The sequence below is a fragment of the Anguilla rostrata genome, chromosome 9 (assembly GCF_018555375.3).
Source record: "Anguilla rostrata isolate EN2019 chromosome 9, ASM1855537v3, whole genome shotgun sequence".
Taxonomy (NCBI): Eukaryota; Metazoa; Chordata; class Actinopteri; order Anguilliformes; family Anguillidae; genus Anguilla; species Anguilla rostrata.
In genome coordinates, this window is record NC_057941.1 from 20,632,385 (window position 1) to 20,659,861 (window position 27,477).

The 27,477-nt window shown below is 43.0% G+C and overlaps 5 protein-coding genes across 7 annotated transcripts; 3 read left to right on the forward strand and 2 right to left on the reverse strand.

Annotated features, from left to right (window-relative positions):
* Positions 1–17: 17 nt before the first annotated feature.
* Positions 18–9,557, reverse strand: bicdl2 (BICD family like cargo adaptor 2). Of its 3 annotated transcripts, XM_064350982.1 has the most exons (11): positions 9,352–9,553; positions 8,034–8,190; positions 7,677–7,856; positions 5,071–5,286; positions 3,533–3,649; positions 3,169–3,315; positions 2,503–2,649; positions 2,073–2,147; positions 1,904–1,986; positions 1,553–1,667; positions 18–754 (listed from the first exon to the last, which is right to left on the reverse strand). In XM_064350982.1, exons 3-11 carry the CDS (start codon positions 7,839–7,841, stop codon positions 584–586), a joined length of 1,236 nt encoding a protein of 411 aa, XP_064207052.1. In that variant the 5' UTR covers positions 7,842–7,856; positions 8,034–8,190; positions 9,352–9,553; the 3' UTR covers positions 18–583. The 3 variants fall into 3 exon arrangements, with proteins under 3 accessions (XP_064207052.1, XP_064207051.1, XP_064207054.1); XM_064350981.1 differs by having other exon boundaries at positions 7,677–8,190; positions 9,352–9,554; XM_064350984.1 differs by lacking the exon at positions 2,503–2,649 and having other exon boundaries at positions 7,677–8,190; positions 9,352–9,557.
* A 94-nt stretch (positions 9,558–9,651) lies between these two features.
* On the forward strand, positions 9,652–13,201 carry mia (MIA SH3 domain containing). Its single transcript, XM_064351003.1, has 5 exons — positions 9,652–9,685; positions 11,420–11,476; positions 12,013–12,146; positions 12,549–12,659; positions 12,796–13,201. Exons 1-5 carry the CDS (start codon positions 9,652–9,654, stop codon positions 12,817–12,819), a joined length of 360 nt encoding a protein of 119 aa, XP_064207073.1. The 3' UTR covers positions 12,820–13,201.
* A 73-nt stretch (positions 13,202–13,274) lies between these two features.
* Positions 13,275–15,958, forward strand: cfap68 (cilia and flagella associated protein 68). Its single transcript, XM_064350993.1, has 4 exons — positions 13,275–13,638; positions 14,207–14,429; positions 14,547–14,619; positions 14,747–15,958. The coding sequence occupies exons 1-4, from the start codon at positions 13,508–13,510 to the stop codon at positions 14,902–14,904; spliced, it is 585 nt and encodes a 194-aa protein (XP_064207063.1). The 5' UTR covers positions 13,275–13,507; the 3' UTR covers positions 14,905–15,958.
* A 657-nt stretch (positions 15,959–16,615) lies between these two features.
* On the reverse strand, positions 16,616–21,991 carry cryabb (crystallin, alpha B, b). The gene is made up of 3 exons (XM_064350996.1): positions 21,654–21,991; positions 19,566–19,688; positions 16,616–19,053 (listed from the first exon to the last, which is right to left on the reverse strand). Exons 1-3 carry the CDS (start codon positions 21,843–21,845, stop codon positions 18,850–18,852), a joined length of 519 nt encoding a protein of 172 aa, XP_064207066.1. The 5' UTR covers positions 21,846–21,991; the 3' UTR covers positions 16,616–18,849.
* A 1,687-nt stretch (positions 21,992–23,678) lies between these two features.
* On the forward strand, positions 23,679–26,163 carry hspb2 (heat shock protein, alpha-crystallin-related, b2). Its single transcript, XM_064351005.1, has 2 exons — positions 23,679–24,044; positions 25,445–26,163. Exons 1-2 carry the CDS (start codon positions 23,951–23,953, stop codon positions 25,858–25,860), a joined length of 510 nt encoding a protein of 169 aa, XP_064207075.1. The 5' UTR covers positions 23,679–23,950; the 3' UTR covers positions 25,861–26,163.
* Positions 26,164–27,477: the final 1,314 nt, after the last annotated feature.

Genomic DNA, 27,477 nt, shown 5'->3' on the forward strand with positions numbered 1-27,477 from the left:
AAAAATAAGTGCACAAATATCATAAAAATGATTTAATTGTTTGACTTCCAGGTTTGCCAGACCACCAGGATTTTTACATGTACAAAATGTAATATAATTTCATAACTCTCTCTTATACCTTTAATTTATTTGACTATTTACAATTCTTGGTAAGCAAACGTTGTTTTGACATTGTACAAAAGCTGCCGGTGTTGGTGGGTGGGTCAAGGTTGGCATGGGAAAGGAGGAGAGTGGAGGGGGTAGATCTCCAAAAAACCCCAACTCATCCTGGGCAGGAAGTGCATGTTCTTCTGGCACTTCAGTTATGCTTAGCTTCAAATACCACATTAAAGCAAATATGCCATTTTAATTAGTCAGCTATGCAACAATGTCTTTCTGAACTTCAGCAGCTGCCAAAGTTCCACGTTTGTTTAAGTAACAGAATATATATATATTTATATATATATATATATATATACAGTAACAATGGCTTAGCTGGAGGGATATGGACAAAGTGCAATAGTTTAATGGCTAGAATCCAGGCTTTATCCTTAGTTTTAGACTTTAGCCTTAGCAGTTGCATTAGCCCCATTACAGCAGCGCGTCATTCCTTGCTGAAGAAGGAGGAGAAGAATCCCCCTTTCCTTGGCCTTTCTTCCTCTCCTCGCATGCGCAGCGAACGGCTGGTGACAGTGCCCCGCTGCAGAGTGGTCTTCCTCACTCGCTCTTTCTCCCTCTCCTCCACCTGCTGGCAGATCACTAGCCTCATGTCCTCCTGAGCGAGAGCGAGAGAGAGAGAGAGAGAGAGAGAGAGAGAGAGAGAGAGAGAGAGAGAGAGAGAGACTGTGTGAAATAAAGACTGCAAGAGAAAGGCATGGAAAGAGAAACGCACTGTACTCGGCGGCAGAAAATGAGAGGAAGAAGAAGAGTGCACTTTCTTACAGATGGAGATAGAGAGAGAGAGTGAGATGGGGAGGGTGAGAGAGTAAGGCAAGGAAGGAGAAAGTCCTGGAGGCAAAGATGAGAAGGGAGTGGGCGATATCTGTCTGCAAAATATGAAAGCAATTTGGCCTTAGGAGCGTCTGTCGGGATCTGTTCACAGGCAAATATTTTCTGACACGAAAGTGGTAATAAATAATGTCAAGGCTGCAGGTGCAGAATCAGAATGTCAGAATTCTCCAGAACGCTCTCAATCATTTCCGAACAGGCCACAGTTGTACTAATGCAGGAACTGCATCACTTAGCTTGTTTTTCAATGTCACTAACGACTTGCTCTTTCTAAATATAGCTAATAAGCAAAACCTTCCAGCCTTTGTAGCTCACGCCCACCATTAACGTCAAGGTTATACATTAACTTCTTTTATTTATTTATTTATTTATTTATTTATTTATTTTTTTTATTTTTTATTTTTAACTTTTTTTTGGCTAGATTTATCAGCTGCCAAATAAAATGAAACACATATGATTGTTAAGTAGGCAGCCAGCAAGCCTGCTATATCACATCCTTCTCATGCTCATAGCGACCTATTGTTCAGATTTTATTAGCACAGACCTAGAACTAAAGTGCACTCACCTGCCAGGCATCCACCTCCTGAGACAGTGCCACCTTGTGTTTGATAGTGTTCATGAGCTGTTGGGTGAGTGAATCGCGTTCCTGACGCACCTTCGCCAGCTCCGCCTCCAGGAAGCTAGGTAGCGGAGAACAACAACTCCTTGACCCAAACAGTTCAGAAGTACACACCTTTTCTTACACAGAGCCTATTATTTTTGCCACCAAAACAATTTACTTCCTTGATGGGCACAGAAGCTGTGACCGTGGTGAAAGCACAAGGAACAACACCAAATTTAGCTTACTCAGCATACATTGATTTGGCCGTCATATCGCACACAAATGGATTGATTCCAGGGATTTTGAGGTCCTCACCTGTAGCTGGGCTGTCCAGGAGAGTGCCTGAAAGCCTGCAAATCTTCTTTTAAAGACTGCAGCTCCCCTTCTCGGGACTGAAGCTGTAGAAGACGACATTTGAGAACACTGGCTTAAAATCAGACCCGTAAATTAAAATTGGAATTAGAATATCCCATTAGAAACAGACCTCTTCCTTGAGCTTCTGAATTTCACTCTCCTTCTCTTGTAGGAGTTCGGAATGAACTTGAATAGCCTCCTTTGCCTGAAAAAAGTACATAGTTTTTATTACTTTGGGGGGGCTCTTTAGAACAAGATAAAGCAGCAAGGCATTCAAAAATGCTCGACTACACCTATTCTTGGGCTTTCTCTGAGGTGCACTGAGGCAAGGAGGGAGACGGGGGCAGTTAGTATTTAAATATGCAAAGTGTCATGTTTGAAAATGGGACTTCGCACAAAACTCATGAAGGGTTTTTTTAAGCCACACCCATTCACACACATCTGTTCATCAGACGCTGGCTGGGGCATTTTTTTGCCTGGCGAGCAGGATTCATGGGCGCGGTGAGTGCAAAGTGAGCCGTGGGCACCGAGGCGGGGGTGGAGGGAGGGTGGGGGGGTACCTGGGTCTGCTGAATCTCACACTGCAGGGACAGCGGGAAGCAGGTGGTCTCACTCAGGCTGGCCTCCTCCCCCAGGGCCTGGACCCTCTGCTTCAGAGAGTGGGTGAGCGTACGCAGCTGGAACACCGTGCTGCGCTCCTGGTCCAGCTGTGGAGGCCGCAGACCCAGCCGCTCGCTTAGACGTTCCCCCACTCCACCTCTCACGCCTGCGCTCTTTTCTTCTTCTTCTCTCGGCTAAAAGCGAAGGCTAACTGCCCTGCTCGTTTGCGCTAGCAAAGCTCGATTGCTCACCTCTGCCTCCCTCTTTTGCAGATTGATCTATAGCAGGTGTAGGCAACCCTCAGCATAGAGAGCCAGAGATTTTCCTGTTTTTTTTCGCCAAAGCTGTGTAGTTGAATTAGGCAACCGAGCCTTCAGGCTCAGGCTCTTAATAATCGATGAAACTCTTGTGATTAAGCTTGGACGGAACAAAAACCAGAAACATCACTGGCACTCCAGCACCAGGGCTGCCCCTTGTCTATAGCCTTGTGTCTCTCTCCCTCAGCCCCTTCCACCTCAGTTCTAATTCCCACCCTCCCCAAACCTCTGCCACCTTCAGCAGATCAGCAATGTCAATCACTGTAAGCACCGCCTTCATGGATGTTAGCGCCACCCTCCCAAACTGACCTCTCCTTCTCTCTCCTCCAGATTGGTCTGCAGCTCTGTCACTCTCTGCCTCAGCCCATCCCTCTCTGCCCGCAGCCTGGAGCCGTCCTCCTGCGCAGACCTCAGCCGCTCCTCAGCACGTCCGTATCGTTCCTGAAGCAGTCTGTTCTGTGGAGCGAGAGAGCGAGGAGGCAAGAGAGAAGTGTGCAAGTTGTGAGAGAGGCTATTCGTGCGGGCGTTCACCTGAAGGGAGGTTGTAAACATCTTTAGGCCTGAGAACAACACAAGCTTGTATGGGCGTGTGTGTGCGTACGTGCGTGCGTGCATGCGTGTGTGTGTGTTTGTGTGTGAATATATAAGTGTGTGTGTGCCTATGTGTGCATACCTCTGCCATTAGACTCTCCATTCTGGCGGAGCTGATGGAGTTGCTGAGGCTCCTGTCGTCCATATCTTCCCTGAGAGTGCGCAACTCTGAGCGGAGAGTGTGCTCCAGAGCCACTGCCTGAGACAGAGAGGAAATATTATGATAAATCCATAAACACCTGGGCATACATACACAGGTGTGCTAATATACATATACTGACATATATATTTACCGCTTATACTGTATATAATCATTGATTCTGAGGAGATGGGGGCAGTTCTGCTTTAGAAGGTGAGACGGGAGGGTTGTTTTCCATTTGTTTCACCTGTTTCTATCATTTTTATTTGTTTAAATGGCTTTTTTTATTCAGGAGGGAAAGCAGATGAGAGGGGGGAAAGAAAGATTGAGAGAAGGTATTAGAAGTAGAAGGGAGAGAATGGAGAGAGAGAAGGGAAAGAGGGTGTTAAAGAGCAGGAATAAAGGAGAGGTTGAAGAGTGAGGGAAGGAGTTGCCTCAGGAGAAGGAAGGAGGTTTCTGTCTGATGTATGAAGCCAGAGAACGACCCCAAGCTGCTTAGCCACATTCCACAGGTCAGGTGAAGCAGCAAGACAGAGACAAAGACAAAGACGGAGACAGACAGGGATGGTGAGGACAATGGGTAAAGTGTCTATAACATTGTGTGTGTGCGCACATGTGTGTGCATGTGTGCGTATGTGTGAGAGAGAGAGAGGGAAAGAGCAACAGAGAAATTTAGGGCTGCAGTAAGGAAAGTTCCTGAGCTCAATAAGCGGTTCTCTTGTGTTCCCTTAGACCACTGCTTCCTGTTCTATCAGTGTCTTCTAATTTGGAAACTGAACATCGAAACAATTCAGTATTCACTGCTTAATTCCTCAGATACACAGATGTCTCCATATATACACACACAGGCCTGTCACCCTCATATTGTTTCATTTTTTCAAAAAATATTTTGTGCCCAATATAGGGCTGAACAATTCCTACTGATATTTGGAACCCCACTCTCAATTCAGGGGAGTGTAGACATCCACGGTTCTCCTCCAAAACATGTTGTGCTGCGAGCTGCTTCTTTTCACACAACAGGCTACAAGTAATTTCGCACAGAGTGGAGATGAAGGAACCTGGACCTTTCATGAGCAGCTTTAGCATGCAGCCCACAGGCACGTGATTGACCAGCAAGTATTGCCAGAAAGCAATGAAACACCGGCCCCTAACTGACTGAACCCTTGCCAATTGTGCATCGCCCTATTGCCACCAGCCAGTCGGGTCTGGCATGGTCTGGATTTGACCTAATAATTTTGGCTAATCCATGCACCACAGCGTGATGCTTTAAACGAATGACTGTTTTATTTTTATCTTATTACTGTCATTACATTGCACTTATCTTAAAATTGGGTAGAAAATGTAGTCAGTCCTACTGCAGGAGAAACAGCAGAGAATTTAGGAGAATCTCCGATCTTGTGTGCTGTGTATGTGCAGGTTACACATGGACAAGTAAAGGAAAGTTAAGAAGGGAGAGAGAAAAATGGCATCTGATTGGTCACCTCAGCCAGCTGCTCCACCAGCTTTTGGTTGTGATTGGACAGCTGGGTTAGCTGCTCGCTCTCCTCCCGCCTGCGATCCCGGCCCTGGTTGCGCTGTTTATCCAGCTGCTCTCGGAGCGCGGTGATGTCGGCCTGTAGTTCTGCCTCCCGCTGACCGCTTTCCAGCTCCCTCACCTCCAGCTTCCGCTGCAGAACGTGCTTCTCCTGCTCCAGGACCTAACACACAGGCACTGCACTTTATTATAAGGACCAACACACAGGCACTGCACTTTATTATAAGGACCAACACACAGACACTGCACTGTATTATAAGGACCAACACACAGGCACTGCACTCTATTATAAGGACCAACACACAGACACCGCACTGTATTATAAATACCAACACACAGACACCACACTGTATTGTAAGGACCAACACACAGGCACTGCACTTTATTATAAGGACCAACACACAGGCACTGCACTTTATTATAAGGACCAACACACAGGCACTGCACTTTATTATAAGGACCAACACACAGGCACTGCACTCTATTATAAGGACCAACACACAGACACCGCACTGTATTATAAATACCAACACACAGACACCGCACTGTATTGTAAGGACCAACACACAGACACTGCACTTTATTATAAGGACCAACACACAGACACTGCACTCTATTATAAGGACCAACACACAGACACTGCACTGTATTATAAGGACCAATAAACAGACACTGGACTGTATTATAAGGACCAACACACAGACACTGCACTGTATTATAAGGACCAACACACAGGCACTGCACTGTATTATAAGGACCAACACACAGACACTGCACTTTATTATAAGTTCAAAATGTATAGACACTGGACATTTTTCAAAAAAGCTTAATGCACAGTCATTGGGCTTTATTATAATGCAAACCACTAAAAGAGATTTGATAGTTGGTATGCTGCAAACCTTTGCCCAGGGATGGAATCTACATTATACTGTATAATAGACACTTGATTTAAATGTAAATTGTAGATACCAGAACATAACAGTGGTATGTGTTTAATACAACCACTTCAGAATGATTTCAGCATACCTCTTAAATTGGAAGTAGATTACCTGTTTATTACCTGCTAACTTTGTTTTCTTTAAAGAAAAGCTTATTTCATAAAATAAGGAACAGAAATCTTGCACAGGGTAATCATCACAAGGAAGCACAGCATGAAATGAAACAATAAAAAAATGCATACTCAATGTTGAAAGAGAGAACACAACATCTACACTCCAGATGCACGCACCAGAGTGGTATTCCTCTGGAAGAGGTATTCCTCAGTGAGCCCAGATCTATGGTCTAATTGCTTGCCTGTGAGAGTACTTACAACCAAACCTCTGTCTATTGGGTCCGAGCAACAAGAGAGTCCTGTATCACTCTCCACCTGCCACCTAGCGTTGCGCTAAATGTTCACCCACTGTGTGTTACACAACTGGTCTCTGTTCCTTATTTCTATGGAGCGCGATAGAAATATCAGTGAGAAACTGAACACACCAATTCACCCAGTTCTCATCAAGTCCACTTGGTCTATTTAGTCTGCTTAGGAGCCATTGGAAAGTAAATTACAGCCTACTAATTAAGTATGCCATTTTAAAAGCACAAATCAAATAGAGAAAGAATGCACAACATAAGGACAAGGTGCAGCGCAGTGGATGAAAATGAACAAGTTGTTTACATCAAGGTTGTAAACAGCAGTATGCAACCTCAAATGTAGTATGCAAATATAGTGAAAGATAGATATTTTATAAACATACTCATAGTATGTCTTTAAATGCTTGGATATGTTGTTTAGAATTGGTGCCAGGCTTTATCATTATCACTTACATTTTTAGTGAAGTAAGTTACAATATACAGAACAAAACAATTCTGTAATCTGAATTCTTACAAACTGTCAGTGTTGAGAGCCTTATATTGTGTTTGATAGCCGTAAATGTATAATGTTTCTAATTGCTAGATAATGACATTTAAAAAAGAGTGAAAATTTCATTTTTCTAATGGAAATCTTACATAATTACATTCCTTGACATAATTCCTAATTTCTTAAAAGCCTTAATTCAACCTAACCCGTAATTATTTAAAAGTGTTTTCTGGATGATTTTGAAGCTGCATATTAGGAATGATTATTCAGAGAAGGATTGTTCAAAACTACTCATGCGACCCTTTGAAGCCTTTTATATTTTTGAATTGAGTAATTACCCATACATTTATGGAGCTGTATTTATGCTGAAAGGATTCCGTTGAAGCGGAAGGGTTTCAAAAGCATCCTCCCACCTATGTACCAGACACCCCACTGCTCCACAGACCATTGGCTGCAACTAATACACCATGAATCATGTTGCTGTGACCTGTGCATAACCCTAGAAGGTGTACAGCCAGCAAGCGATTTTTGTGGAGATAGGTAAAAAAACAGGCCATTCAATCTCTGTTGAGCAACAAAATGGAAATCATAAAAATGATGCCGACTTTACAAAAAGGCGGGGCCTAGGCAGAACAAATGGAACTTCTCTGGCTTGAGTTTCCTTTTAAGCTCACCCACCCCAATTCCCATTTCTCTTCATGCTCCCGCCTCACCTCACTGTCTTTGTCCTTCTTCTCCAGCTGCGCTGTCAGCTCCTCGTTCCGCTCCAGGAGGGCTCGGCCCAGCTCGGCGGCCAGGATCAAGTCCTGCTCCAGCAGCAGGGAGCTGGAGTCATCCTGGGGCCCGTCCGAGGGGTCCGTCTCGGCCACGGGGGACATCCGGGGTCCCCTTTGCTGGGAGGACGTGGAAAAAGGGAAGAAGGAGTCCTCCAGGTTTGGGGAGGGGAGGCTGTCCTTCCTGGGGGAAATCATCTCCCCAATGTCACTTCCTGTGTCTGAGCTTCTCCACATATCTGAGGACATGGCACATCCTGCGGCCCCTCCCCACTCCTCCAAGCCCCACCCACTCACCAATCCTTCTGTGATTGACAAGCTGCTCTTCTGTTTGCTGCCCAAGATTTATTCAGCAGCCTTGGTGCCCAGGTGTCCAAGCAAAAGCAATAGTAGGGGGTTCCTTAGGTGCACCTTGGGTGAGCGTGACATGTGAATTTCACTGCTGAGGTCCACCCTATAGGAAATGCATGAGGTTAGCCATTCAATTCACTACATGAATCATTTAGTGGTCATAATTCAGAAAAGAACCCCCCAAAACTCTCCAAAACGCTTCAGTGCCTGTAATTCTCTCCTCCTTCGATTTAATCCAACACAGAGTTTGGGGCAACACTTTTATGGCAAACACATCCCTCATACCTCAAACAGACAAACAGAATTTATTTAGCCCACTGAACCCCAAACCCCCCTACCCCCTGCCTCCCTTTAACATTAAAATGATTGGGGAAAAAAACTGTATAACCAACGATCCAATGACCCGGTTTAAGTTATTCCCCTTTAAAACAAGCATCTGCAGTCTGAAATAAAGTGTCTTTCTTGCCATACCAGTGTACAGTGCAACAAAAAACTTAAGAAACAGAGGTAACGTAATCTGAGGCCTGAAGACGGGCCCTATTGTGCTCTTTGTGTGTTGCCCTGTGCGGAAGACAGGACAGTGTACTCCACGCATTCCTGCAGTCATTCAGACTGTCTTAATGGGGCGCCACTTTACCTCGTAGGATCTGCTAGACAGGTTTTTAGAAGTGGGCGGGGGGGTGGGAGCGGGGGGGTGGGGGTGACTGTGAGGTGGCGAACTTTCCCACCTTTACATTTCTACAGTTTTTTTTCGTATGCGGCATCTCAACCTAACTGAAACTCACAAAAGAGATTATACTTTGCCTAGGTTATTTAACCTTATCTGTTTTTTCTGTACTGTCAGTATTTTTTCTCCCTGTATCGGAAGTCTTTGTTGAGTACATGTACACAGTAATGATATGAGCGAAACTGGCTTTGCATATTATCACACCCACATATGTTTCATGTACCCTCACATAAACCATATGACTTATATTTAGAACAGTTTTCACTTTTAAGAAAACATTTTATTTACGACTTAGGCAAGCTGCTCCATTTCTCCCAGCTGTACCCTTAAAAGAGCTATATGTTGAATAATTTAAGAGACCTTAAATTATAAAGCTCATGCTGTATGCTGCGTTGTTTTTAGCTTCATATAATATGGGTTGTTACAGTAAAAAAAAAAAAAAGAAAAAGCAAGACAAGACATTTAAACTGATGCAGAAGCCTGAATTACATATTTCACACTGCTCCTCTATTTTTCCACCTGTGGAGTTTTCCTTACCTGAGCAGTTCCGGGGGCAGCTCTTGTGTGTGTAGCCTACTGACGGCGATATTCTGCTAGCTGCTCTACCAGCGGCTGGTTGTCAGCCCGTTGCGCAGGTCCCGCCCTCTCCGGGAGGAATTCTCTCAATCCCGGTTTCGCGTCAGGGAGTGTCTGGGGAATAGATGCACTTCTACAGAACAGGTGATTCACAGGTGCGCCTGCCGGTCTGTCAGGCCCCGCCGGCACATTGCGTGCCTACTCAGGAGGGTGGGGCCGCAGTACACAGAAGGCAGGGATTGGGGGAGAACGGGCGCACGTATGTGCAAGTTGCAAATGAAGAGGAGGTATGGAGGTACAGTAAGAAACTGAATAACTGCGTCATCTAAAAAGTTTGCGATTACCTGCTCGATTTACATCACAGTGAGCCACAGTGCCACTTACTGCTTAAAAGTTGAAACTACAACATGCGAAACCCTGTCATCTGAAAATAAAATATTCAAGTGGAACAAAGCGTATTTTAGGTTTACGGATGGTATTTACTTGTATTCAGGATTTGTAGGTTCTTGGTTAGCTCGGTTAACTTTCTCGTGCTTTAGTGGTGTTGCATTGCTAGCTGATCTGGTGTTAGCCAGGTCTTGTGCTATAGCTCACATAAATCAAGTGAATACCTTTGACACGGAAAAGAAGAAATAGGATTTGTTTGAAGAAGGTTTCTGGTTCGGCTCAGTGTTGACACACTGCTGTTGTAAACACGTAAACGTGAATTTCTTTCAGTAAATATCCAGCCTTTTAAATTAATGATATGCCAAAGTAAAGAAATGTAGACCTTGATCTTGAATTTGGTGAAACTCCCTGGCAAATAGACAATGCAATGTCGATCTATTAATGTTTTTGCATCCAAACAATACATGCAGTAGGGCACAGTGGTGTCCCTTTGATGTTACATGAGTGAGACAGGTCTGAACCAGGATATGACACATATAGCTGACCCCTGACCCTGATTGCTGGATCACACGGGCAGGCTTGGGTGAGACAAGGCAGAAACAACAGAAAATCTACCGGAAGAAAACAAGATATAGACCACAGTGTGTCAGAATATCAGGCTCAAAAACATGTTAACTAAAAATCCAAAGGAAGGGGAGGTTGGATTTGAGATGGAGTGACTGCAGTAATTTGCGTGATAAAGTGTATTTTCCTTGGCAGGTGAGTTCCTCTGAATGAATACCTTGTTTGGCTCCAGGGACAAGGTGCTTGGCCCCTCTGCTCAGGCCCCAGGGGAGCTGTGGGCTGGCAGTCCTCCCAGTGCCTGACAGAGCCTTGAGTGTATCGGGCCAGTGAGGTCAGCCTAGGGCAGGCTGGGGGCGGGGGGCAGCCCAACTCCACACAAGCAAGAGCCTGTCAGCAGCTGACCCCCATCTAAGCCACTGCTTCCTGTTTTCTACACGGCATGCTTTTCCAGTACCTGAATGGGGTTATTTGGAACTTATGGAACGACCCCTCTGCTTGGCTCTGGCCTCAATGTGCCGTCTTGTGGATGGGCAGGCTGCTGTTACATGTACTAGATAGGGCATGCTTGAGATCCTTCTGAAATAAATGAGATGGGGCACAAAAAATCCCTTTGTACACAGATTTTCACAGAGGATTTTATGGGTGAACGCCTACGTTCCCATTCCATCCAGCCAGCCCAAATGAGCTGGCAGCCACTTCACAGCACACACCATCTAGAGTGTATCTGAGAGATTGTGGACTCAAAAACCTGGCAGAAGACAAGAATCAGCAACTGTGTGTGTGTGTGTGTGTGTGTGTGTGTATTAGAGAGAAAAGTGAAAGAGGCTTCTCACACAGACTTCTCCTGGCTGATCTCAGTTTTAAGTCCCTCCTTTGGAATCAGATGTTGGGCGGGAGTGTTTTTCTTTTTTTTTTTTTCGGTGTATTTTAGAGTGAGTGAGTGAGAAAGAGAGAGAGAGAAATAGAGAGAGAGATTCATCACATAGGACACAGACTGAAAGACAGAAGATGGAGTGCCGCGTGTTTTCGTTGTTTTGTCTGACACTGTGCTGTCTGTTACCACTCGCCGTGCGTGCAGGCAGACAGATGCCCAAACTCTCTGACAAGAAGCTGTGTGCAGATTCAGAATGCAGCCGTAAGTAACGTCTCCTGGCACTCATGCAACCATTAAGGCAGACTGTGCACACATAATGCACCTCATCTATATGCATGCACTTCTGAATTTCTTGTAAACCAGATCTGGTGTTTTCTTGATTTTTGCAGCATTTTTCTGTTTCATTTCAACACTTTAATTAACTTGAATACTGTGCAGTACAAAATGAATGAAACACAACACAGTAAATGTATTTTATAAAGGCATATCTGCAAAAACATGCAGTATTTGTTTCAACAGGCTATGCAATTTGCAAGATTATAGTATTTTGTCCCAAGTTTTTTTTTCTTTTTTAAACATAAATTTCCTATGGCATGATTTGCATGTTTTAAAACCTCTGTGATTTAAACAAGTCAGAGATTAAAATTTTATAAAATTATGATGAATGATAGTTGATGAATCAGGGTCTCTCTCTGCTTAAACCCTAATACCCACTTATTCATTGTTATATAATTACTGTAACATACAAACCTTACAGGTGCCTGTAGTGTCAGGTGACCATGTCTCTCTGTGTTCAGATCCAATACTCATTGCTCGTGCCCTAGAGGATTTCTACCCCCAAGACTGTCGCTTCATCCCCATGCGCAAGGGTCAGGTCATCTATGTGTATGCCATGCTCAAGGACCGTGGTAATCTCTTCTGGGCAGGCAGTGTGAGTCTCACACCAAGGGACACCAATGGGGGAGTGGGGTGCTCTAATAATACACTACATACTGTCCAGTAAAGAATTAGTGCTGTCCAAAGTAAAACCGAGGATATAATAATAATAATAATAATAATAATAATAATAATAATAATAATAATAATATTATTATTATTATTATTATTATTACGACTGGAACAGGTAATCGTCATTTCACAGATTTGAATAGCTTTTCTAGTTGAATTAATGTAGTAACCTTTTTGTTTTCTGTTGTAACTGTCTTGGGCTAGGAGAATGGTTGCGATCTAGATATTTCCATGGGCATAGATGGTGAAACATGGCAAATGTGTACAGTTTTGCTTACTATTGGCTACCCCGCCCCTTAAAAGAATCTTGTTGTTATGCCTGCAGGTTCAAGGTTCCTATTATGGCGAGCAGGAGGCGCGTCTTGGGCATTTCCCGAGCAGCGTAGTAGAGGAAACCCATGCGCTTATGCCAGCCACAGAGGAGGTCAAAACTGATGTATGTATATTGGGAGTAGATCTATCTATCTACCTATCTATCATGTAAAGTCTTTATGAAGACGTCACGACTTTAAATAAAGATTGAAACTAGATTTCCCTGAAGTTATGTGCTGACACTGTCAATTTCTTAACAGAAATGGGACTTTTACTGCAACTGAATGCGATTTTGGAATCACCACAAGCTTCGAAGTTCACAGATCTACGACTGAATTCCTACGCATTTAAATGGACCAGTGAAGCCTATGCAGTAGTGCAAGCGGTTTCTGACTAGCCAAGCTTGCGCTTTTACCGTGCCAACATGTAAACGGAACGTAGACTGGGTAGTGACTGGGTGTGCAGTGTGTATTTTGTAAAAAATAAAATATCCAGTGTGAACACATCAGACAAAACAACTTTAACCTTGGATATGAAAATACCGTACCCTACGCACGGCTAGTAGGAAATATCTTTCCTCTGTAGCTAATAGCAAGCGGACCACTTTAGCAACATCAATATTATTGCATTTTGAATGGAATAAACGTAAACAAAGCTGCTCTGAAATGTGTAAGCGTCTCTTTTTATAATAATCAAATGTTTATTTAACAGGACTGCAGCCATTTGTCAGATGATCTGAAAACTATCTCCTGAAGTTCATCGTAGACTATCTGCTTTGCTGAACCTGATATTGCCATGACTGAAACGTTGGAGTATCAGTTTTAATAGGCTACTGGTGTAAATTATTACATTAACAATATCAGCATTGTTCTGCGCAGTTTACACAATGATTTTTAAAGAGGACTTTAATTTACTTTTTAATTTAGAAACACTACATATAAGCATTTGGAAATTCAGTAATGTGCCCTACAAATGTCGTATCTACGAATGGACTGCCTTCAACATAGGCGCACCGTAACCAAGGTAACGCGCGACAACAAGGTGGTCATGTTAGAATGTGATATTTGGCAACCGCATCCGAGCGCGTGTTTAAACATTACAAGGTAAGTTTCTTGCTACGTTAGAAGAAAATAATACCATAAGACATGGCAAGGTTATAATAAACTTGCAATGTTACAATGCAGTTAAAAATTTCTATGTGGCTTAAACTGTCGAATTAATTACTCGGAGAGTAGGCTACGCGATAAGCTGTAAGCATACATATTTTATACAAATATGTGTATAATTTACATATTAAAGCATAGATATTTTGAACTGTTGACCTATCGATCTGTTTTGCGATTATGGTTTACAGTTGCTTGCACCAACACGCCTGGTTATTATTTTATAAATTGCTGGCTATATTAATAGTAATTCAATTGTAGGACTATATGTATACATATGCATATAGCGTTTTGCATTTTATTATTATTTTACTGTATTTGAATTTGTGAGTTGTGCATTGTTTGAAACTACTTTAATGTGGATAATTCATATTTTGCTAGTAATTTCAAATATTTTTTGAAAAGGATTGTTTTTAAAAAGATTGTAGCCTAATTGCGATGGAAGTTGCGCTAAATGTAGTAATAATAATGATGATAGTAATGACAACAACAACAACAACCTTTTTAGCATGGAATTTCCTTTGGAGGACAGAAGCCCCTCTTTCCACTATATGGTACGAGCCTCTGGACAGGGTGAAGTGTGGCAAGGCGAAGACTCCAAATTTGACCAGTACGGCTGGCGCTGCTCCACCGGCGAAGACTCCTACTCCACGGGCACCCTCATCGGCAACTGGTCAGAAGAGCGCTTCGATATCCGCCATGCATCTCAACGTCGCCCTCTACCGTCTCAGGTGGGTATTGTTGACCTGGTCTTGAATTTTGCACTGACGGGGTGATCTTGTGTAATGTAAATGGCATGCTTGTTTAAATGTATTTTTTCCTGATCTTTAAATTTTCACCTTTCTCAGTTCTCCCACTATTTTGAAACAACATATTCTTCTTCCTACAAGAGAGACGAGAAGCACTCCTTGCACACCACTGGTACGTTGCCTCCAATAATTATGAATGAGTTGTCCTCACTGTTCTCTAGCAATTATTAAGCTGAATTTCTTCTGCATATGCATGTGTGTAATTTGTAACTTGTCTAGGCCTCTGTTTTTCACTGCAGGCTTTAACAGAGAAGCTCATGCTTTCCCTGGGCACCAGCCTGAACTGGATCCCCCGCACGTCCGGTGTGTTCCCAGCTCCAGCTACAGAGTGGACTTCAGAGATCACATGGCATCGAAGGGCCGCAAAGGGCCACAGGCTGCCCCTCAGACTCACTAGGTGGGGAATGCAAAGGGTCCGAAAAACACCCCTCTGAGTTCATTCTTTACTTTTGGGTAATAATCAGCCTGCGGTGGCGTGCTATCACGTCACAGCCTCGGAGAGCCACTGGCTGTATGAGCAGAGCGAGACTAGATGAATGACCCTCTCATATTGTTTTATTCAGTTTGAATGAATTTTCTATCCTGGTTGTTGCCGGATTGGCTTTGGGCCTAACTCCATCTTTCAAAGCGATCAAGCTGTGTCATGGCTACATTTCGAACTGCACTCTCTCGTTGTGTAAACTCAGGATTGTTAAGCTGATTTCCCGTGCCTTAAATTCGAAACTTTTCACTCGCAAAACCCACGCTGGACTGTCCAAATGAAGAGTGAAATTACCATGGCACACACAATGGCTGCATGTGGTGAATGCATTTGGAGTGGACATTACAGTTCAGCTCAAACTCATTGATTTATTTTATTTAAATTTGCTGGTAAAAATAGTAAAAATTACAGACACCAAAGACATCAAATCTCTTTAAACATTACTAGCTCTTGCCACACTTCCAATAAATTAGCCATTTTAAAATTACAACTGCATTCCATGTTCTTGTATTACCCTGAAGGAAGGTAGAATTAAGTTGCAGACACACCATTTGTATCAACACAGCAAAAATACTACTGTGTTAAAATCTATTTGAATACAATTTATCCCTATTTGACTATGTAAATTGTGTTATAGTTGAATTAACATTTTAAAGCAAAGAGGATACATTTTTCAGAAGTCTTGGTTCCAGTACACTGGTTCACTTGGCCAAGAGAGGAGGCCTGGATAATTAATTTTATGATACTCTTATCTCTGCACACCTGGACTTCTACACTGGCCTGTAATCTATGTGAGCACGGCATACTGTACTCTATGCACACGCAATGCTAATAAAATAAAGCTGATTTGAACAGCTAGGACTCCAGTCTTGCCGTTATAAACACGGTCAGTACGCGTAAATAATTAAATGCTGTATTTATGGGTCCCATCTGTAAATAAAACAGTAAAACTACTGCCACATGAACATAACCTCTTCGGCTATTTTTTCTTATTGTTATCAATTACAAGATTTGTTATTGATAACAACAAGGAGGGGACTAGGAGGGGGAGAACCCAGCAGGCACTTCCTGGAAACTTCCAGTAGGTAATAGGAAACATCCCCAACAAACTCTTTTCGGTAATGTCCGCATTTGGAATGTTCCAATACACCCACACTTGCATGCATGCACATACGCTCACATATATGCATGCACACACTTTTTTCACACCTAAATAATAGCCGTCAGGGGATGTTACCAGTTAGATTTTATGCAACATGCAACAGTTTTATGTGACCTTGAAATGACATTTTTGTGCAACAAATATGAGAATATGTGGGAATGTTCACATTATCTCACAACAAACGTAATGTAACCCATATGCTCTTGACATGTTACTTGTTAGCTGTTAGATGTTTGGCACAAAACAGTATTTTCAATAGGTTTTCTCATTGATTGCTTTTGCTTTTGTGTTTTCTGGATGTACACAATGAATCATGTTCATAAACAGTTTTTTAACTCTTCTCTGCATTGCGATTGTAAATGCGATTTCTTCACTGGAAGAAACTTTTCACCACAATCCTTTTTTTTAAATGAGAATTACTTTTCCAAAAAGACAAAACACACTGAAAAAGACACAGCTGTCCTATTAGTGGATCATCTCATTGTTTTTTATTTATTCATTAATATCATCATCATTACAAATTTAGTAAAGCATTGTGTTAATACAGCTCTTACTGCTACTGCTTGTCAGGAATGTATGATTATAAAGTGATGAGTAACAGCACAAACACAGAAGCTAGGAACTGGAAAAATGGTTTTTGGCCACTGCAAACATCTCTCCTCTGTTTTTCTTGTTTGTGGATGGGTGGGGTGGGGAGGGGGTGGGTGGAGGTGGGGTAGTCATAGTGTTAAGGTTTGTTTGGAAGGGTGTTGAATTGTGGCCTTCATATGCAGTGCAATCAAATCATTGGCTCTTGGAAGTAGTCATAAACAACACTTGCGCTACTTAGAGCTGGAACTACATGGCAAAACAGTCAGCAGACTGTTTATCCTTTTGCCCCTGGCCTAGTGTGTGTGTGTTGAATAGATGTTTAAGGACTTGCCCTTGTTCCACAGAAATATTAACCTCTCTAGAGTCCACTTAGAGTGCAATTAATGCTATTTCTACACATGGAACCATTTTCACGTGTGACTGACAGGGATATATATATTGTATTTTTTTTCTCCACATGAATGATTTGTGATTACAGGTCTCTGTCAAAAATTGGTTGATAAAATCTTTGAATGGGTTTTTCAAATTCTTTCCCTTGCCCTGGATGGCATATATTGTTGACTGTGCAACCTCCATTTTATCTCTTATTTTGCACCAGTTTACGCACACATTCAATTAATATGGTATGAGGTATTGTGTTTGATGCAGGTGAATGGGCATGAAAAAGTAGGATACTCTACATGAATATATGTGGTTATATGCGAAATACATAATGCTAGTAATTCATTTTGTACACATTTTTTTTTTGCATAAACTGTGCGAATATGCAGCATATATTTCAAAATATCTGAATTGTTGACGCAATCATATGTGCACAAAAATAGTTTCATAGACACCTCCAAGTCAACATTAGGATTTAAACCTGCAAAACAAGTCTCTCGTCTGTCTCCTGCTGTGTTTACGTTATTGTAATTTGCATTACTGCCCTTCAGTCGCTTATCCACAGTCATTTGCAATGCAAACGTGTTGTTCCAAATACAGTGTTCATACTACAGACAAAGATGAAAGGGAGCTGGTATTTATAGCTCCGTTATTAGATGTGGAACCATGAGAAAGTCAGTTCTTACAGAAATGGAATGTACTGTAATATACAGAAATACAATATAGGATCAAGATCAGAAAAGATGCAACATTTAATAATACATGGGCAAATATTGCAGTTACCTCCGCATTATATTACCCAACAAGCCCGCATGCACTGCAAAAAAAGTTCAGAATACTCAATATTTCAAGTCAACTTGCTTAGCTTAGATTTTAAAGTTGTTATGCTAACTAAAATTCAATAGTTGTTTTGTTCGGAAAACTTTAATTTCATTGTTAGAAAAACTTAAAATTGAGTTTTTCTAACAATGAAATGCAAGTTTTCTGAGCTGATGAATGTTAGTTGCATTACTTGGACTCAAAATTTTAGAATCTTAGTTAAGCTAAAAAATAAATAAATAAAAAAATAATTAGTGAAGCACGTTTCCTTGAAAGTTTGAGTATTCAAAACTTTTTTTCACTGTGCAGTGTATTTACAATGTATTGCAGTATATTTTATTTCTGTAAGATCATGTATTCTTGTCTTGTGTCTCTTGTCTAAAAACCTTTCTTGGCTTGACAGGGATGGGTTCACACAGAGAACCTTTTCATAGGTTTCAATGTGCAACAGCTCAGCTTCGGCTCTCAGGGTCAGTTCCTGGACAAAGAGCTGATTGTGGTTGCCTTACGTGGTCAAATTCCTCACATTGCCGTAGGACACACCAGGTTGAGTTAGACTGGAAAATTTGATTAGATGGTGTCAATGAGTCTGTGCTGGGCTGCGTTCCACAGGAAGCTGTAAAGGGGATATTTGTGCCAGTATGATAAGGACATGAAAGGACTTGAAGTTCCAAGTTAGTCAAACAGACCTGACCTCTGAACTTCATCTTATCCTATCTCAATCTCTGTGAAACATTTAATGACACCATGTCTGCTGAAAATATCACTGGTTTCCGGGTACTGACAATTATGTTCGATGTGAGAGTGAAGACGGGTTGTGGGGACAGGGACAGCGGTATAAGGGCCAGGGTTGCCAGGTGCCAGCATGTATGTTGTTGGGGGTTAGGTTAGGGGCGGGGCCAGTAGCGCTACTCTTTCTGGGCTGCTGATACAGCAGGCTTGTTGTCGCGGGTGATAGGGATGATGCGTTCTGGGACGTTCGCCAGCTTGTGAGGCGCGATGACGGTCAGCATGCTGTCAGAGGACAGGGAGGAAGTGACCGTGCCCGGATCCACCCCTGCTGGCAGCTTGTACTTCCTGAGGAACTCCCGAGACACAAAGCCGTGGGTATCCTGCGAAGACCAGAGAACATCACAACAGGGTGCTCTACTGAGCCTTGCATCGCCACTGACCTGCTCCGCACTCCGCTGGCACCTTGCATCAGCATTTCACAGTGATTGAGAGCAGGATCTTCAGACCTTAGGGTAGGGTACTCTCTAGCATTTTTTTTTGCCAAAAATGAGCTGCATACATAAACCTTACACACATGCAATACAAAACAATGTCATGGCCAGGGGTGTGATGTCATTAATCATCATCCAGTATTTCATATTAAATTTAAATATAATACAGTACCGTAAAACAAAAATATGAGATTGCCTCTAATTAATCAATTTGAGGATATACATGATTGTTTTCTGTTCTACCTAGCCATCTTCATGTTGTATAGAACTGTGAATTGCTATTTGCTGACATAATCCATGAAGCACTCTAAGAAAATGGTTTTATTAAGAACGAGAAAAATGAATTTGGTTGAATGATGATTCACAGATTAAGTGATTGACGTGGGAATGGGAGTGCTTACCTGGCGGTCCTCGTGCTTTCCATGAATCTCAATGAACTCCCCGTTGATCTTGACCGTCAGCTCCTCAGGGGAAAAATGTTTGACATCCAGGTTGATGGTGTACTGATCCTTATCCATCCGCATCTAACAGAGCACAAACAAGAGGGACCGGGTCAGAGAGGTCAAAGCTTTTCCCGTTGTCTAAAAGTGACAACAAGCATAGTGGTCGAAAGGCAGGTTATTTTTAAGAAATCCGCCTGATTGCGGGCATTGACTCATTCCAGAATTATCCAGAAGCCTATCCCAGTGAGTGGATCCAGTATGCGACCATATATGGTTTCAACGACACCAACATGGACTGCCCTGTTCTCCGTGCCCCTGGAGGGCCTACCCTGGAGGGACTGCAGCTCATGCGTTGCTGGCAGAGAGAGGCAGCAGGCTTCCAGCAGCAGGGCACTGGAGAAGTCAGTCATGCGTGATGAGACGCGAGGAGGAGGCCACGGGGCACATAAAACTCTGAAAGCCAGTGTTTTAGCAGGATGAGCTACGGGGCAGTCACAATCGCACGGCAGCTTGTTTGTGCCTGCTGTCAGACCTGACGCGGAGTGGTGTTATTCATCCTTTTCTATAAACAGCCTGTCTCGCTGACTGCACTTCTGCCTCACACCATCACATTGTGTTCCTTCAGCGGGCAGCCTTATCCAGTTTGACTCACAAACGAAGCAAGGCAGCTAATTCAGACAGGTTAAGTAAGGGCAGCAGTACTACGGGAAAGGATAAGTAAAAGAGCCAGTGTTGCAGGAAGCACTATAGTCAGCTGTACTGTAAACATTGTCAACTGTCCTGAGAAACATATTCAACTAATCTGACAACCTATTTAGTATCTTAAGTGTAAGGATAATGCTAGAAAAGAGGGTTGTGGTTCATAAATGCTGTTTTAATTAACTGATTGTAACAAATGCATGGGCTTTATAAGAGTCAGTGTAACATCCGTGACATTCATAAAAATGTGATTTATTAGATGGCAAACAGCTAGTGTCACTTTAATGAGCATTTAGCAAAATGTGCATACTAAATGGTAAAATGACTCTGGTGTGGATTTCTGTACAGTTTCTGCTATCCCTAATAGGAGATTCATACATTTTAATCTAAATGAATTTTATCCCATAATTTGTGAAGGCCAAATTTAAGGTTGGAGCACCCCCCCCCCCGTCCTGCAAAACAAGTAAAGCCAGTCATCCCTTCTCTGCACTCCTTCACCAGCCGCAAAACTGCAGGACTTACACGGCTGGCAAAAGCACCATACTTGCTGCTGACTAGGTCTGGCAGACTCTTACTCTACATCCCTGGGGCACATAGACAGCTGGGGCAACCATAGAACATAGAACTGGCAACCACAGGATTCGATCCAGACTCACCATCCTGAGCGCTTGTGCTTTAACCGGACGCCCAAACCGGGTGTTCTGGTGAGCCTTCTCTTGAATATTTTTCTCATTGCATCATGTTGCAGGGTGAGTCGCTAGTGACATTAGTAGTATCAGTAACAGCACAAGTTAAAAATAACCAGGGATTACTGTGTCCAGAGTTTAAATAATTGAAACAGCTGCACCTTGCTTTGTGTCAGTCACTCAGTGTGACTTTGAACAAAGAATTTTAAAAATCCTGGAAGCCTGTTAGCTCTAAAACACAGAATGGCCTTCTAGCATTGATAGGACATCTGTAAGTGTTACATTTTTCAGGAAAAGAAAGACAATAGGTGTGAATGTAAGGATAATGCTAATTACTTTCTCCAGTTTAGCATGACTGATGTTGAGCCATGATGATCATGGGTTCACTATGGGAGTGCAGCTTTGCCTACCCTGATACCATGGTTACAGTACCATACCATGCTATTAGTGACCAATGACAGCATTGCAGTCTGTATGGGGGAGCCTAATCTAAGCCTTTGCAGCCCCTAAATCACATGGTAATCTAAATTTGTCACACCAAAACAATGGCCACACAAAAGACACAACCTTTTCTTGTCCTGTTCTATTAGAACATGGCAACATGGAAGGAGTTAGTGCCTGTGCGTGCGTGTGCATGTGCACATGCGTGTCTGTTCCTCACCTCTGAGTGCCCGCTCTCCACCCAGCTGGGCAGGCGGGGGAGGGGCAGCCGGGGGTAGTAGAAGGAGGGAAAGGGTGCGTACAGCTCGGTGTCCGATATGGGCTCCCCAAAGTGCTGGTCGAAGATCCGGGGGGTGAAGTACGAGGGAAACATGGAGCGGCGGAACCAGGGGTGCTGGATGGCGATGTCCATGGCGGCTGACCCAAATGGAGGACCGGAGGCTGCACTGTTGCCCTGCGGGGGGAGAGTACCGCCTGTCCACCGAGTTCTCTGTTATATACCCACCTCTCTGTCAGTCTGCGCCAACCAGACACGCTCCTACTGATCTTTCTGGAACAGTGATGTAAACAGTTTTTTTCAGTCTCTCGCCATCCTTTTGTCCCTCCCTCCCTCTCCCCCCACTCCCCCTTCCCCCTGCTCTCTTTTTGCTCCTGTGTATGTGTGTAAGCTGGTGGTATGATGTCATCGAGTCAGAGACCTCTGAATTATTTTCAGGGGTTTGAATAGTGCTGATTAGACTCTTCTCGCCACTGGAAACCTGTTTTTTATTTGAGTCTGTGGAACGGGACAAGCCCGTATCAAAGCTGCAGGCTCTCAGTTCTTGAATTTGGCATCCACTCCTGAAACTTGGCCTAGAACTCTGGCTGACCCCTGTGCCAAGGCATTTATGTCACTCCCTCTCCAATGTGCCACCCACCCTCTCCGGTCGTCTCACTCCCCCAAGCTTTGTCTGCAGGGACTGTGGGCTTGTAGCCATGCTGGGATGAAATGCGGGGTGTGGGGGTTGTCCACTGGGCATTGCCAGGGACTGAGCTCTTTGCAGAATCAATCCCCATAAAAAGTCCTGTTTCAGGGACACCTGCATCACAGTGCAAGCATCCCACAATTCATGGCGGGTGGGGGGTTCCTCTGTTCCTCTGCTGGATGCCTTGTCTATGAGTCACTTCTTTAGCTGTACATTACATTACCGACATTTAGCAGACGCTCTTATCCAGAGCGACTTACACAGCCTTTACATAGCATTTACATTGCATCCGTTTATACAGCTGGATATATACTGGTTAGGTAACTTGCTCAAGGGTAAAATGGCAGTGATCTTATGACTACAAGACCAGTTCCTTACTCATTATACTACACTGTTGCCCTAGCTGTAGTCTGGCTTATGGCCAGTTTAAATGTGACCCACCTGAACAGGCAAACAGTGTCACTGAAAGGTGCAGATGACCTCTTTCACTCATTTGTCTTGTTTTATCACTGTTTTATTATTATCATTGATGGTCAATCTAATTGATGGTTGACTATCATTTAATATATAGCTCATAAATGATTTCCCTGATATTTTTTTGGAAAATGGAATCATCCTGTGTGCTTTGAAATTATGCAAACTGAGCAGACAGAATTCTGTATGTCTGGTTACAATTTTGGGGGTTTTGTAGGGAAATGATTTAATGCAAAAAGGAGATGTTTGGTCCACACCAGCACAAGGGAAAGGTGGGTTTTAAGTGGAATTGAAACTGAAATCATGTGATCTGTAAAAGGCAGGGGTAGAGGGGTCAGCGGTGGAATTTGTGTACAATGTCCTGAGTCATACAGTATGGCTCACTGGAACATGGCAGAGGGGCTAGTCTCAGTGTCTCAGTGACATAAACAGGAAATAGGAAGAAACAGGAATATGTCCCTAATTGCCCTCTGTTTACTTTCTGCATTCAGTAGGTTCAGACGGTAGAAGCAATTGTAACTGAACTCTTTAAATGCTATTCCAGTACCGAAGAGACCACAGCACACGCTCACACACGCGCACACACATGCACATACTGTACATGCTGCAGCCTCTTTAGTGTGTCTCGCTCTGCTGTAGATTCTGACGTGCCCACCTTCGCTATGGCACACCGTCAGCTGCTGGGCGCCGGGCTTCCTGTGTGAGAGAGCAGGCCGTGTGACCGCCGAGCCCCTGGGACACATTACCCTCATTAGCCCCGACGTTCCTCAGCCCCCTCAGCGGGGTATCTCTTCATGTGTACATGTGGGGGTGGGGGTGGGGAGGCTCCGCACTGGAGTGTGCGCCGTGAGCTATTTCTGGACCGGGGTTATCACTCTCAGCACAGAGACACGAGCACGCACTCTCTCTTTCCCCTCTCTTTCGCTCCCTCCTTCTTTCTCTCCCTGCCATTGCTCCAGCAGCTCTCTGGATCTCTCTGCAGAGCAGCAGACCTCCGTCTCTCCAGTCCAGCTCCTTCCCGGCCCCCACCCCTGGACACTGTCTCCCCTCTTCATCTCTCGGGACTCCCTGGGTCAGCATGGCAGAGCGCACCATTCCCCACGCCTACCCAATGAGCATGGACTATGAGATGAGCACCCCCTGCCGCATCTACGACCAGAACTTTGCAGAAGGTAAGGGAGACTCTCCAGTCCCGGTGAGGAAAGCTGCACCAACACCATCGGCTGCTGCCTAAAAACAAGACCGGACTGAGGGCATGTTTGTGATGTGTTGGATGTGTAACCCATCAAAACACACTTTTTGTTTGTTTCTTTGTTGATTTGGTGACGATGATTTAATTAAATTTCATTTTTTTCCTATAGAACTTTTTACAGAGGCACTGTCTCAAAGATGCTCAGCAGAAAAATAGAAAATGAATAAGGATGAACAGGACTTGTCAAGGCCATGCACTTGCACTTAGAACAAAATGCATCGTCCAAAGATGGCTGAACATTGTAAAATGCCATTAATACGTCTGCCTGTTATCATTTGACCGCTAACGACCGATGATATATTTGAGTAAGCTACGCATTTCTCCTTGTGTTCTCAAGTTTCAAAACGGGACAGAGGACAAAGAACAGTCAAAGGCTGAGGGCTTCATTCCAGAGACCAGTTCTGCAATGACTGTCAGGTTTTGGAATTTTAAAACCACTGTCGCCTGATATAGTTAGCTGGCATTGCATTACTTTTCCATTACAGTCAGATCATACCTAATAATATTTTATATTATATATATACATATATATAGATATTTATATATATATAACATTTAATACAATACATCAGACTAGAAAGAATGTCTCTGCAGAGGTTTTAAAAAAGCCAAACAGCTGAACAGCCGGGTTTGCTTTCATAGTCCTATGAGTGACACAGCACAAAATCGAATTTCAGTGCTACACGAAGCCGCAGGGGGTATTCATTTGGATACCATAACTGTAAGAAAGTCCCTGTTCAAAAATAAACCAAACACCCTGTCAGAGATGGATTGAAATCAAGCTGTCCATTAAAAGCCTTGGCTGCCCCACTGTTGCATGGGTAAATCACCAGCCATAACTCTAAAGCAAAGACGCCTGTAATTGATCTAGAGTGATGATTCCAACAACATTGGGGGAGTAATCCCAAGTAGCGTGTTGTGTAACTGGGCACGTGTTACATACATATCTACTCCAGTCTAGTGTAATCACACACAAATCATAAAAGGAAATAGCACAGGGTATGTGGAAAACGTTCCCTTCTATTACAGCATAATAACAAACAAAAGTAAACTCATTGAGGTATATTTCATCCATTTCCTAGCTAATCTTGTAAGAAATTGATAAATAGCTAAGAAAATTAAACATTTGTTTCCCTGAGGCTTGAAAAGTGGTTAGTAGTTTACTTTGCACTTATTCTTAATTAAAAGTTTGTATTTCTGTATGTAATATTCTATGACTAATATGATGCTTTTCTTGGGTTAGGGAGGATATTATAAAATGCAAGTTGTCATTAAACTTCTACTGATCTGAATCTTTTCCATCTTTCTTCCACTTCCCAGCCCTCTCCCCCCAGGACATCCTTGCGCCCACGCTATTCCACGGCTACTACATCCGCCCGCGCATCAACAAGCAGCTGGAGAGGGGCTTCTCGCAGGTGGACAACGAGGACGACTGGTACCGCGTCCAGCTGGACGTCTGCCAGTTCATGCCGGACGAGCTGAGCGTGCGCACCGTGGACAACCTGCTGGAGGTGAGCGGGCGACACGCCCAGCGGATCGACCAGCACGGCTTCGTCAGCCGGGAGTTCACGCGCACCTACATCCTCCCGCTGGGCGTGGACCCGCTCCTGGTGCAGGTCACCCTCTCGCACGACAGCATCCTCCGCATACAGGCCCCGCGCAAGAGCGACGACCTGGAGCCCGCCATCAACCAGCTGAAGATCAACGTGGACAAGAAAGGAGCCAAAAGCTCCTGAGGAGCACGGTGGGGACAGCGAGTCATAAACACCAGGCTTTGCATTATTGCTGAGATTTAGAGACTGGAGTGATGCAATTGGGGGGTTTTTTGTCAATTTGTTTTTTAAAGTACACATTGGCCCTAGTTCCTAAATAATAGTTATTTGGAGCGTACTTGGGCTTCAATACAGAAGGTTTTGGTATTGAACCCCACAGAAGGAATTATTATATTGAAATCAAACCGCAAACCAGTCATTATTACTGCGCCCTCTGGGAACTGTGTATGAACAATGTGCCAATAAATATTTTGTCATGTAAAGAAACCACACTACTTGACTTTTGCACAGGTAACATACCGTATGCACTCTGTCCACAGAAAATACACTCTGCAAGTCAATTCACAGAATGGAGAACGCTCACTGTTAATTTATTTACTCTTAGTCATAGGCTTCTGGGCCTCAGTAGGTATACATAAAACACAAACATATACATGAAGGTTGCGTTGCAGTACTACACTCCAGTTTTCACCTTTTGCTCTCTTGCAGTTGCTGTAATTGTGCCACAGATCTAATTTACTGCTCTAGATGATTTGCTGCATCTGTATTATTATTATTTTATTAATATTTTTTGAAGTCATTAGTCATTTTCACATTTGAATGGTCTTTCCCTAGCACTAAATTATTTTTAAATGCCTTTTTCTCTTTTATTGACATTTAGATTTATTTGTTTAGCTTCATTGGTACTTTTCTCATTAGAACACACCTTCTATTTGCACTAAATAGATTTTTAATGGACGTTTTCCACTTTTATTTACATTTAGATTTATTCATTCAACATGTGCTCTTATGCACAGTGATGTACAGATTAGTATACACTGTATAAGATAAACAGCAATACGCATTCATAAATTGACATTATGTAACAATGTAAATGTTGTCATTGCATAGGCTGAAGCACTGCTATCATAACTAACATTAAAATTAATGCAAAAATGTTTACATATATATTCTTGATTCGCTACATTTATATGTAAAAATTTTGCTCCAAGTAATCTGTATTATTGTTTTTCAATATGCGTGCATATATGCTACAGTGTAAGTATCACAGTATTAATGCTGCCTAGTAGGTCGCCTGAACTGGCTATTTTGGTCTTTAAAAACAGATTTAAATAAAACACGTTCGTATAAAAACGGCGCAAGATTCCAATTGTCAATAGGCCTACCTCCCTCCTGTGTTTAATTCCAAATGTACAGATTTGGGGGTCAGCCGTGTGCAAAAGATCTAAACTTAAGAGGAATTAATGAAGGGTGGTGGAAAACAAATCAAAACAGTAGTAGTATGACAGTACAAAATTTAAGCTCTGAATTCAGACTGATTAAAAATAAGTAAACCTATATAAGTAACATATTCTTTAGTTAGTAACCTATTACGCTGACGAAAATGAAAATAAGTATTTAAAAAAGCTATTGACAATGTATGTTCTCAGACACTTCCTATTTTGTTTCCCCCTCTTCTGTTGTATCTACTATCAAGTGAAACTTGGCTTTGCCCCAAGCTCTAAAAATAAAAGGGGGTTTTTTCAGTGTCCACTGACAGTTAAACATTTATGAATTCAAGGTCGGACAAAGACGCAATAT

Bases quoted from the DNA above. Each gene is read 5' to 3' on its own strand.
- bicdl2 (XM_064350981.1), bottom strand. From the start codon at position 7,985: ATGTCCTCAGATATGTGGAGAAGCTCAGACACAGGAAGTGACATTGGG. The intron at 5,287-7,676 runs GTGAGGCGGGAG...CCTGTGTGTTAG, and splicing joins AGAAGGACAAAGACAGTGAG to GTCCTGGAGCAGGAGAAGCA. The intron at 2,650-3,168 runs GTCAGTTTGGGA...CGGCCTCCACAG, and splicing joins TGGAGGAGAGAGAAGGAGAG to CTGGACCAGGAGCGCAGCAC.
- mia (XM_064351003.1), top strand. From the start codon at position 9,652: ATGTGCAAGTTGCAAATGAAGAGGAGGTATGGAG. The intron at 9,686-11,419 runs GTACAGTAAGAA...CCGTGCGTGCAG, and splicing joins AATGAAGAGGAGGTATGGAG to GCAGACAGATGCCCAAACTC. The intron at 12,660-12,795 runs GTATGTATATTG...ATTTCTTAACAG, and splicing joins CAGAGGAGGTCAAAACTGAT to AAATGGGACTTTTACTGCAA.
- cfap68 (XM_064350993.1), top strand. From the start codon at position 13,508: ATGTCGTATCTACGAATGGACTGCCTTCAACATAGGCGCACCGTAACC. The intron at 14,430-14,546 runs GTGGGTATTGTT...CACCTTTCTCAG, and splicing joins GTCGCCCTCTACCGTCTCAG to TTCTCCCACTATTTTGAAAC. The intron at 14,620-14,746 runs GTACGTTGCCTC...TTTTCACTGCAG, and splicing joins GCACTCCTTGCACACCACTG to GCTTTAACAGAGAAGCTCAT.
- cryabb (XM_064350996.1), bottom strand. From the start codon at position 21,845: ATGGACATCGCCATCCAGCACCCCTGGTTCCGCCGCTCCATGTTTCCC. The intron at 19,689-21,653 runs GTGAGGAACAGA...GTGCTCTGTTAG, and splicing joins TGGAGAGCGGGCACTCAGAG to ATGCGGATGGATAAGGATCA. The intron at 19,054-19,565 runs GTAAGCACTCCC...TGGTCTTCGCAG, and splicing joins GAAAGCACGAGGACCGCCAG to GATACCCACGGCTTTGTGTC.
- hspb2 (XM_064351005.1), top strand. From the start codon at position 23,951: ATGGCAGAGCGCACCATTCCCCACGCCTACCCAATGAGCATGGACTAT. The intron at 24,045-25,444 runs GTAAGGGAGACT...TCCACTTCCCAG, and splicing joins CGACCAGAACTTTGCAGAAG to CCCTCTCCCCCCAGGACATC.